The 12013-nt window shown below is 41.3% G+C and overlaps 1 protein-coding gene across 1 annotated transcript in view; it reads right to left on the bottom strand.

Moving 5' to 3' along the window:
* The window catches only part of MYO3B (myosin IIIB), a 108807-nt gene that overhangs the window by 94486 nt on the left and 2308 nt on the right, over positions 1 to 12013 (bottom strand). Inside the window, exons 3-5 of the mRNA XM_057550943.1 lie at positions 10060 to 10143; positions 9024 to 9226; positions 4060 to 4174 (exon numbers count right to left, since the gene is read on the bottom strand). Coding sequence (XP_057406926.1) covers positions 4060 to 4174; positions 9024 to 9226; positions 10060 to 10143 — 402 coding nt within the window. The remainder of the gene's footprint in view (positions 1 to 4059; positions 4175 to 9023; positions 9227 to 10059; positions 10144 to 12013) is intronic.

Below are 12013 nucleotides of genomic sequence, written 5' to 3'. Positions count from 1 at the left end.
GAAGTTAACAGCAGATTGGGTCTCCTTCCTTGGTTCAGAGAAGGGAACTCCAGAAGGCGTGACCAACGCTCATCACCTCATTATGGAGGTATTCACCTTACCGTGCTCCCCTGCTCCATTTCCAGGCTATTCCACTTGACTCTTTAGTCCCATTCTTGGGCTAATTAGTTCTTCCTTTCTGGCGTAGGAACCTACATCCACTCCTGTGTTCAGGTCAAAACATTATTCATATAAGGGTAGAGTTCAATCAGTAGTATGTCCATCTGTGGGATTATTCCTCACTCCCTAATACTTAATCCAATGTCTCTTCTCTTCCCCACATAGCCAGCCTGGGAAGGATTTTTCACCTTCCTTACCTTGCTCATTTTCTCTTGCCTCATAGCCAGCTATGAAGCCTTTCCTGGTAACCCTGCCTTTCCTGTAGAATCTTGCTAAGCTGCTCTCTTTTTATTTCTTACCAATTTCCAACTTTCTATATGATAAAATGGAATCACTTCACTCAGGACAGGAAAATTCATTAAGAAGACTAACAACTCCTCCAATTAGGTTTCCCAGTTCACTGTTGATGAGTGTGAATTCAGTTTCACCACCAATCAGCAAAAGTGGGGAAGCATTTCTCCACCAAGGCCCCACGCAGGATGTATGGTCTTGGCTTCTTCTCTCTTTTTCTCAGAAGATACTTCTTTCACTGAGATAGGTATTCTCTCCATAGAGTTGAGGCTAAGTGGAAAGTTGAGAAGAATCCTGGTTTTCTCTGTTAGCCTGGAGCTGATTTAAGCAAATTACCTCTGGCTGGGTTCATGGGCATCTCACAGCAGTTGTGTCTCTGGTTTCTCCCTAGGAATTTACTTGCCCTCTCAGTCTCTCTTTACCGTGCTTCTTTTGTAATGTCTTGAGTTTTTCACCAGTTTTGCCCAAAGCACTGCATTAGGCCCAGCTGAAGGGCCTTCTCCCTTACAGGCTCTATTCCAATGCCTTTACTCAGTTCCCTTTTCAGAGGCTCACAACATTTGTAACTTGCAAGTCAGTAGTTGGTTTAAAAAAATTTTTTTGGCATGTCAATCATACATCAATAAAGGTTTTTTTTTTTAAAGTCAATGGTAAGTCCTATTGTCTTTAAGACACTTGAAATCCTCAACACCCCCAATTAACATTTTAACATATAACCCTCAGTCTATCCTCAGCAGTACTCTCCCAATTCATAATCTGTTTTGAAGAAAAGGAAAAAAATTTGCCCTAATCGCAAAGCCATCCCCCTAACCTCTTCATCAAGTGATCTGCAGTAAATGTCCAATCTTGACCATCACAGATAACCTGCCAAAAACTCTTCATGTAGTATTAAACATAAACATACCTAAAACTCAATTTATTTAATATGTTATGATCATTCATATACCAGCAAGACAAGCATAATATTAAACAAAAATAGTATAGTTTAATCCAAAAATAAGAGTAGATGGAATAGGGAGGGTGGGAGGGAGATGCAAGAGGGAGGGGATATGAGGATATATGTATACGTATAGCTGATTCACTTTGTTATACAGCAGAAACTAACACAACATTGTAAAGCAATTATACTCCAATAAAGATGTTAAGGAAAAAACAAACAAAAACCCAAACAAACAAACTAAGAGTAGAAAAGCACTGATCTTTATCATAGGGTTTTAAGTATGACCCCCGCCCCCATGAGGAACTTCATTGTTATTGGAAGATTCCTTCCACCAGTGAAGTTTCTTTACAATAAACATAGGGTCAATGGTTCTTTCAGATACTTTTGGCTGGTGTTCCAGAATTTAATTCATGCTCCTGAGTCCAGGAGCTCTAAGGGTTTGGGAAAAACTGAAGGGCATCCGAATTAGTGACATTATAAGAAAGGATACGGACCATCCATAATTTTTATTAAATTGACCAGCTCATTCAAGCTCTGTCTAGAAATGTCCCTCAGAAAAACTTAAGAGAAATTCTGTTACATCAGCTATTTAGCATCTACTGCCTGACTACAGTCAACTGAATCTTTCTGAATTTAGTCAAACTACTTTGAGTTTACAAACATAAAGCAAACTGAGTCGATTCAGCAAAATGATTTGTCTATAGAGATACAGACGGAGATATAACCAAAGAATTAAGGATAAGAAAGATAAGATCTAGACTCTTCCTTCCATTTCCAGGGCTGCTAACTGACATAAATTGTGTTTATTTCCAGTATGAATTAACAGTGGACATGGTGAATATTTACACATATACATATAATTCCAGTCTGGTTATTCATTTAACAGTCCAGACCAGGCACAAATTAAAAATGTTTACCATCTTTTATGTTTCTTTATTTTCATATCTATTTATGCAGCCATTCATTCATTTCTACTAGACTTTTTTTCCCATAGGGGTTAGGGATGGCTTACTTCAAGGATACATACTTAACATTTTTAATTTTGTTATCTTAAAACAGCATCTGTTTTATTATTATTTGCAGCACATTTCTATCACTGGACAGGGCTGATATTATAGCCTTTCCTTTAGAGCTAGTACCAATCTCTCCACAGTATTCTGCAACCATCATTGTACTTATGGAATGCAAAATATTATTAACCCTATGACTGACTTCTCTACTGTTCCTGTACCCTTTCAAGAAAGTATGTCCCTAAACACTTTGGCATGACCCAGGTGACTTTAAATGGCTCTACTGCCATCTCCACTGAACTTTGACTTTTCTGGTGATGCACCTTTGATAACAACCAGCTCTATAAATTAATAACCACAAAGGTCCTTTAACAATGCTGGAACCTGTTTAGTTGCTCTCCTCTAAGGAGCCAAGGGAAATATATTTCTATTTGTATCTGACTTTTGGGATTTTCCACTGTCTGTCAGTTTAAAGTCTGTGGGAGGCTGACAGAGAAAATTAACAGCTGGCTAGAAAGAAGAAAAGTATTTTTATGACTAAAATCAACCATGCTGGGGAGGAAAGGGCTGGCCAAACTCAATAGATTACAAAAGCAATCCTTTATCCAGAGTGGTTGTCCCAGGGTAACTCAAGTGTCTTGTAATCTAATCCCTGAAGATTTAAACACTCTCACTTACCTCCTAATCATTCACCTCCTTTGTTGGAAAAGCAAAAGAATCTGTATATTTTACAAAATTGATGGCAAGAAGCCCAGACACTATGACATAAATGTACCACAGAGTAATATTTGAGCCTAGGGTAATAAATATTTTCTGTCACCTCTGGCATACATTTAATAGAGACAGCCTGTATCTAGTATGATAAGGGTAGTTCAGTACTTAGAGCTATGGCTAATAATGTGCAACTGCGTGCCACGGAGAAGCAAGTGACTGCAAGAAAGTTGAAAAGGTTTAAATTAATTTGTTTGGGGGTACAAGGAACTACGGAGAAGCAAGTGACTGCAAGAAAGTTGAAAAGGTTTAAATTAATTTGTTTGGGGGTACAAGGAACTACGGAGAAGCAAGTGACTGCAAGAAAGTTGAAAAGGTTTAAATTAATTTGTTTGGGGGTACAAGGAACTACGGAGAAGGAAGTGACTGCAAGAAAGTTGAAAAGGTTTAAATTAATTTGTTTGGGGGCGCAAGGAACTACTTGCATAAATATACTCCTGTGGCTTGGGGGTAACCTACATATTCCTATACTCCTATGACACAATTCACTCTAATGGCTGGAACAACCCCAACTCAGAAAAGGGCAGCACTGTCTAGGGGTTTGTTATCACAGCTGGCGTGAACTGATGACAGTGACAACAATTCACAGGCACGTGGCACTTACAGGGGTACTTATATTTTAATGTTCGCCTCGCATCTTATTAAAATGGAGATTCTGATTCTGCTGTTCTTAATTGGATCTGAGAGTCTGCGTTTCTAACAAGTCTTGTGTCATGACAATGTTTCTCATCCGCGCATCACACTTTCGAGTAGCAAGACCTTATAACATGACCAGCATGGCATTTGAAAAGCAAGTGTCCAGCCCCAAGTTAGAACATTCACATCTTCACTCACATTCACCCAAGAATATTAACACTTGAGATTCTTTCTCTGCTGACAATCACTCACCTTGTCAGTGAACCCTATAATCCTGAAGCAATGCTGAATTGCTTCAAACTGTCTTCTGTAAGACTCCTTGGAAGTTATGTCGTGCATCACCCTTCCGGTTTCATCAGCTATGTACCTACAGAGAGTATGACCAAACAGAATGAGCACTGACTTGGAAATGGCACCCCAAATACCAGGGCATCACTGGGCTCCTTCTTTGCAAGGGCATTTCCTTACAGTGATAAAATAATGCTGCACATGCTGAGTAAAATGGCTGCAATTGAGTTTTTGAACTTTCTAGAAAATGCAAAGGGAGATGTAGTTCCTGCCATCTCATGTGGGCATTTCAGCTAAAGGGACTGAGTGTCCAGTTAGGAGAACAGCTCTATTTTCAAGTTTTGTCCATTGCTAATTGTATATTCATTAAAAATTAACAACTAAAACCCCTGACACTTACCTAGGAGGCTTTTCCTCAGGAAGTCTGAACTCAGAAAGTTTCTTTTGGTGGTAAAGGCCAGCATAAATATAGTAAAATATGTGAAAATTTTTCTCTCCCCTGGAAAAAAAAAAAAGGAAAGGGACATTACTAACAACATATTCAGGGCTTCCCCACTCCAAGTAATTTATATAGTTTCCTTTCTGTGCAAAATATTATTCTGTAGCAAATTTGCATTTACAGGCAATTAAATATGCTACTTCCCAATTACAGAATAGCAATAGTGATAGGATTAGTATAGTAATTGCCACAATGTCACACTATTAAACACACTTATGTTTACTATATGCAGAAGGAGGTTTTAGAGAATGGAACATTTATAGGTAACAGCTCAGGTTACATATGTTTAGAGATCTTTCCAGAACAAATGACTACGCGTCTGTGCCACTCGTCTTCTGATTGTAGCCCATGTTACTTCAGAGACAGTGATGTCCAGCTTAGAGAGATCAGCCAAACTCCCTACTTTACTGAAGCCCAAGACAGGAAGCAGCTAGCCAGGTGTACAGCAAGTTAGGGAGGGGAATTGGTTGCAGAACAGAGGTGACTACTCTCTCAAACTTGTATTCTTTCAAATATGATTCAAAATGGCATGCATCCGTCCCCTGGTCTCCTGCTATGCACCCTCTTTTAGGCCACCCTGGCCAGGGTTCTTTCGGATGTGTGCTGCTCTCAGCGTGGTCTGTGGATTACTGTCAGCTTATGATAAGACAAGGAACTAGATAGTCTATGTCTAGACATTTTATAGCAAGTGATATTGCTATGACATCTAAGAGTATGATAATTTTTCTGATAATACATTTCAATTTCATTTTACAAAAGTATTGGTTCACAATAGATTGTGAATTACCATCGGGTTGGCCCAAAAGTTCGTTCGGATTTTTCCGTAACATCTTAAGGAAAACTCAAACAAAATTTTGGGCCAACCCAATATTTTTTGAAAAAGCTAGTCTTTCAGCAAAGATAAGTTTGAAAAGCCCTGCTCTACATCCCTTTCTCTCCTTTGGAGGAGGTCATTCTCTTCTGTTGATGCCCCAGGATGTTCTCAAATCCTCACCTTGGCCAACGTAGCTCTGTGGAAGAAATCTTGTCTTCCTCTACTCCTTGTCCCTGTCTGTGACAAGGGCCCCACGCTTTTCTTCAGCATCTCCTGGATATCCTAGTCTTCCTCTGGTTGTTTATCCTGTCCAAGCTCTTCTGATACATTCTTAGCTCTGCCCTGTGTTCTAGATGTCTCTACTTACCATTTCTCACCCATTTGTTCACTCAACTAATAAGCTTATTGAGTGCCAAGCATGGCAGGCACTGCACTGGGTGCCAGGGATACAGGGCTCAGAGGATTCATGCCCTCTGGAGCTTCCTTCTAGCGATGGAGTCAGATGAATCAATGGGGAAACTGGTGATGAGGGCTTTGAAAGAAACAAACAAGGGACTGAGATGAACAACGCTGGGGGATGAGGGCCACTTGTGTCAAGTCAAGGGAAGGACTCTGGAAGGAAATAACACTAAAATCAAACTTGGACGCATGAGAAGGGACTGGAGGGAGCTACAGAGAGAAGGGGGAAAGCGCTCCGAAGAGAGCGTGCAGCGTACACGAAAAGGCTCTGAGCGTGATACCCATGTAGAACAAAAGAATGCTGGTGAGAAGCGGGTGGGCAGGCGGGCAGGGTCAGCCCACACAAGGCCTTGTCAGGCCAGAATGAGGATTCTGTTGATTATGCAATTAGAATTCTTTGAAGTGTTTTAAACGGTAAGTGTGTGACTAGACTGTAAGAAGTTAAGATGGATGCAAGGAGACCGATTAGGAGGATGTGGTGAGACAGTGAGTGACTTGGACAGGGTAATGGCAGGGATGATGGAGAACAAGGGTAAGCTTAAAGATACGTTTTGGAAAAACAACTAAAAGACTGTCCGGATAGAATGAGTGAGGGTGGTGAGGGAAAGGGACCTGCAGGCTGCCTCCCAGTTTTCTACCTTGAGTATCTGGTGACGGTGGCACCATTCACTGAGACGGGAAGGCCTTCACAGGGCTTCATGAACCGGTATGCCCCGCATGGATGCCATTTGTTCTTCAGCCTCTGGTAAAAGCGTGCGCATTGGCTGACCCATCATGGTCCTACCTTCCTACAGATTTTTGCAGATACTTCCAGTACTCAATTCCTCCAAGCTTTGCCTACCGACATCCATCTGTTGTTGCAGTAACAAACATCCCAAGATCTTAGTGGCTTAGCTCAACAAAGTCTTACTTCTTGCTCAGAGCACTTGTCTACTGAGGGTCACGGTGCAGGGGGTGGGGGGGCTGCTCATCAGGGTCACTGGGCCCGGGCTGATGGAGCGGCCACCATCTTGCACTTTGCCAGCACTCTGGAGGGTCTTTCCATTAAACGCTCATTTGCCAGAACTAGTCCTATGACCATATCCAGCCACAGGGTTCCAAGAAGGAGAATCCTACTATGTGCTGGAGGAGGACAGAACCAGAAAGGTCAGACAAACAGAACTCGCACAGGTCCCATCTTGTCCTCATCCGATGTCTTCAGTCTATTTTATCCATTAGTGCTATCATATTGACTAAATTTAATAATAAGTTATGGTTTATTAGGTACCAATTATGTTTCAGATTCTATATTTGGTAAAAATCACATATCATCTCATTTAATTCTCATAACAGCCCTGTGAGGTTGGCTTTATCATGCCCTTTTTGCATATGAGGAAAGTAAGGTATAAGGATACTTATATTAATAAGTGACACAGCTGTGACTGGAACCCTCCTCACATTTTCCTTATAAAAGACCACTTTACATTTGAACACAGAAAACTGTAATTTCCATTCTCTCAGAGGTAGCTCCCTAAACTTTAAAATCAACCTAATTTGGGAAGAAACAAGTAGGGACCTCATAAAAATTAATCAAGACACCACAGGGAAGCTAAAATGACTGACTCTAGCCTTCTGTACATTTGTTTAATTTTCATGTCAGTCCCTATTTTGTGAGGAAACTGCAGGTATATGATAAAAGAAGATGCTGGGGTTCTGAACCTAAAACAAGTCCTGTGGGTTCTACTTGCACAGTATCTCTCAGATGCATCGGCTCCCCTGCCTCCCCATCTCCACCGCTACCACCTCAGCGCAGGCTAACATTCCCTCTCACATGGATTTGAAACCAGCCTCCTAGTGGTCTCAATGTCACAACTGTACTTCTTGCATCTCCTCCACTCCATTTGCCACACTGAAGCCAGAGCCATTATTTCATCACATCAAAATGCAAGTTGGTTTTTGAGACTCCCCTTCTTGAAAATGTTAAATGGCTTCCTATTACCTTTAGAATAAGGTTCAGAAGAATTGCCTTTATAATAAGGTTCCTCAGCCTGGTTCCCAAGCCCTGCATGATCTGGCCTCAGTCTTGTCTTTGCTCCTCTCTCCCTCCTCCCCACTCCTGTCCCCATCTCATCTCGTTGGCTCACTCCTAGTGATCCTCAGATTCAACATCTCTTACACAGGGAGCCCTCTCTTCCTGGACTAGGTCATTGCCCTTTCTCCTGTTTTACATTCAGAGCACCTTACTTTGCTTCCTGGTACTTAACACACTTGGTCTGCATTTATGGTTTTTTGTGCTTAATGCCTGTGATTCCCCTGCCACCCCCTCACCCCTGTCCCTGGCCACCCACCCCTCTTCCACCCCCTATCCACTCCAAGCCCCATGAACACTGGGACCTTGTCTATTTTGTTCACTCTTGCAACTCCAACGGAGAGCACAGCACTGGCACACAGCAGGAATTCAACAGATAATTTCTGATTAATGCATGAAGGGAGCCATGCCCCTGATGAAGTCTGGTGTCCTGCAACAGTAATAACAGTGGCTAACTCTCTGATCACATATACCAACCCACATACTTTTTAAAGTCATTTTATATAAACAAGCTCACTGATTTTCACAACAAACCCATGAGGTAGGCTCTAGTAGCATCTCCATTTCACAGATGAGGCACAGAGAGGTTAGGGGACATACCCAAGGTCACACAGTCAAGGTCAGAGCCAGCACTTGAACCAGGGGCAGTCCATGCCATTGGACTATTGCTATACTGCTCTTCTTAAAACAAAAGTTTTTTTCCTCTCTCAATCTAGGGAAAAAATGAACATGTGGAATATTCTCAGTGCTTTTTTTTCGATAGACAAGCTCAACTTTAAGGGACCTAATGATTTTTAAAAGTAACTGCATATTGTTAAATTCTACCTGGTATAACAAACTCAGGAGGAACGGGCATACCTATCCCAACGTAATCCCACCCAGCCCTTTCTACTCTGCTTGTAAACATCTTTTAGGTTAGAAGTCACCACTTATCCTTTGCTTAAATAATTCCTTGCTCTTGGGCAGGCTGGGGGTGGGGCTGGGGGGCAGGGATGATAAGAACAAGGGTGAATGGAGCCATGAAAATTCCCAAAGCCGCCCGGTCTATACTGCAGCGCAAAGCCAGAGCGAGAAAATAGTGCACCTACGCTGCCTGTTTTATAACTCTGGATTTTTCAAGGAGATATTCAGAGATTCTTGCCCCCATCACAGCTCCAGTTGGTGTAAACATCATTTCCAGATATTTTCCAAAACGGCTGGAATTGTCATTGATGGCAGTGCATGCATTTCCAAAGGCTTCCACCAGAGAGTTGACTTGCAGAATTTTCTCTCTCAAGGTCTGATTACTTGCCTGTGCCAAACAAGAACAGTCAGGAGGAGCCTCCAGAAACATTACTCCAATAGAGCTGCCACACAAGGTCCACCCACACCACCCAGCCCGCAGATCTCACATTTATCCTCTGGGGGAAAAACTCCATTTGGGGAAATTAGCATCAATCACCAGCATTGTTTTCTCAGATGAGCATTTCCCCAGGTGTATAAGCATCAGATGAGGCTAGATTAGGCCATTAGTTTTTACAACCAGCTACACTTCTCTTAAAGTTCTTGACAGATAAAATGCCTGAAGAGCTTAGAAAGAATTTTAAATAGAGAGATCCCATCACTTTTCTCAGTTATTCACTATAATATTCAATAAACCTCATCTGTAAAAAATACTCTTAAATTTGTTCTTAGTCTCATAATACACTAATTCTGAGTATAAGCAACTGCTAGGGTATTTTTAAAGCTATACGTTTGATGTCCATTTCACCAAGCTGAAAATTTCCATTTCCCTCAACTTGTGTTCAGAGAGTTCCATTTTCCAATCCTTTAATCACCTTAGTGGCTCTCCCTGCTCCTGCTCCTAATGTTTAACCACTTTTACTACTTAATGGCTGAATGTTTGTATTACATTGAAAACATGAAAAATTAATTGCCGATAATCTAGTAAATTGGTGCTGGCATTATTTTCTTCACTATGTGAAAGGTGGAGGACATGCTGACATCTTAAGAGGCCTAGCGATCAGGAGGTGAACATAATAAAGATGGAATGTTTCTATATAACCCCTAATAAAAACCAGTATTTCCATCATTTAGAAAATACGCAGTCTTCTAACCACGATACAGAAAGCGGGTCGTCAATACCTTTCCCAAGAAAGTCAAATGCTGAACTATCAGGTGGGCGCTTTCCGTCTTCCCAGAGCCACTTTCTCCACTGATGACAATGCACTAACACAGAAAATGAAGCGTTGGTGAAGAATTCAAAGCACAGTAAACGCCCTGTGTGTTCAGCTATGGTTTTCATATAACATCCACCACTGTACACCTTAAATCTTCACTGAGCAATATATCTTAGGAATCTTTCTATTTCAGTACACCGAGAGCTTCCTCAACCTTTTCAGTCGTTTGTCGCTCCCTTATACAGATGTACCATAGTCTATTTAACCCATCCCATGTTGATGGATACTTGAGTTTTTCCCGATGTTATTACAAACAATACTGCAATGAATAACCCGATACGTAGGTCATTATATTTACATGCGGGTTCATTTGTAGAATAAATTCCCAGAAATAGGGTTGTTGTACCAAAAGGTAAACACATTTATAAGTTTGATAGATAATACCAAATTGCTTTCCTAAGGACTGTATCAGTATATGAAAGTGTCTGTTCTCCTGCACCCTCACCAACTGGCTATGTTGGATTTTTGCCAGTCTGATAGGCAAAACATTATATCTCGGTACAGTTTTAATTTGCACTTCTTTTATTATGAGTGAGATTGGGCATCCTTTCGTAAGTTTAAGGTCATTCATATTTTCCTTTTTTTGTGACCAGTCCATATTTTGCCTTTTTTTAAAAATATATTATTGGTCTTTTATCATTTGTTTCTAGGAGCTCTTTATGTATATATAAAGGAGATTAGTGGGTGTGGTATAATAAAAAAACATATATTTGGTCTTTGTCTCTGGTTCCTGGCACTGAGCTCCTAAAACCCTTGGAATGTCCTGAATGACAGAGTGATGAGAGCATCCTTTGTTATTCACAGACAAGTCCCTTTCAACCAAACCTAACTGCTCAACAAGTGGTTCAAGGTGGAGCCCAAGATAGCTTCAGGATGGGGGCTGGTTACTAAAGAGACTAAACACATGATTTAGAGGGTGGGAAATTTCACTCCCACCACCCCAACTTCTGGGGAGGAGAGAAGGGCCAGAGATTGACTGAGTCATAAAAACTCTTGAACAACAAGATTCAGAGAGCTTCCGGTGTGAATATGTCGCAGGCCTGGGAGGATAATGTGTGGAAGCTTTACTCCACTTTCCTCCCTGTATCTTGTCCTATGCATCTCTTCCATTTGGCTGCTCCTGAGTTGTATCCTTTATAAAAACCCAGTAAACCTAAGTAAAGTGTTTTCCTGAGTTCTGTGAGTCGTTCTAGTGAATTATCAAACCTGTGGGGGGCTGTGGGAATCCCTGAATTTGCAGTCAGCCGGGAGGAAGTGTAGGTAGCCTGGGTACCACATTCGCAGCTGGTGTCTGAAGTAGGGGCAGTCTTGTGGACTGACTCCTGAACCTGTGAGGTCTGTGCTAAATACGGATAGTTCGTATCAGAATTGAATGCAACTGAATTGTTAGACATCCAGTTGGTGTCAGGGAATTGGAGAACTGGCTGGTGTTGGTAAGACACACATTTAGTATCAGAAAAAAGATAACACAGTGGGGTAACTTTTTAACTTGAGAAACACATATATCGCTCTTCATTTCCTTCCTTTCTATGAATTCTATGGACATTTCACAAGTCTCTGGGAAAGGTAAGAATGTGGAGAAGCCAAGTTTCTAACACATAGTGAATCCAGGTACTCCATTTCGTAACTGGCAGTATTATAATTTCAATCAGCTCCTTAGCAAATCCAAAGCTGGGACTTCACAGGTCTCAGGAAATATACACACTGTGCTTCTCTCATAAAATTTTCCCACCACATTAGATTGTTTCTATTTCAAACAGAATAAAGACAGAAGGGAAAACACACATATTGAAAGTAAAGGAAGGGTCAAAGGTTGGATATGCCACTGCTGTGAATCAGAGGTCCAGAAAGTTAAAACG

The sequence above is a fragment of the Balaenoptera acutorostrata genome, chromosome 8, assembly GCF_949987535.1.
Source record: "Balaenoptera acutorostrata chromosome 8, mBalAcu1.1, whole genome shotgun sequence".
Taxonomy (NCBI): domain Eukaryota; kingdom Metazoa; phylum Chordata; class Mammalia; order Artiodactyla; family Balaenopteridae; genus Balaenoptera; species Balaenoptera acutorostrata.
The sequence above is the reverse complement of the archived record's forward strand: the minus strand, read 5'-3'. Positions and strand labels throughout refer to the sequence as shown.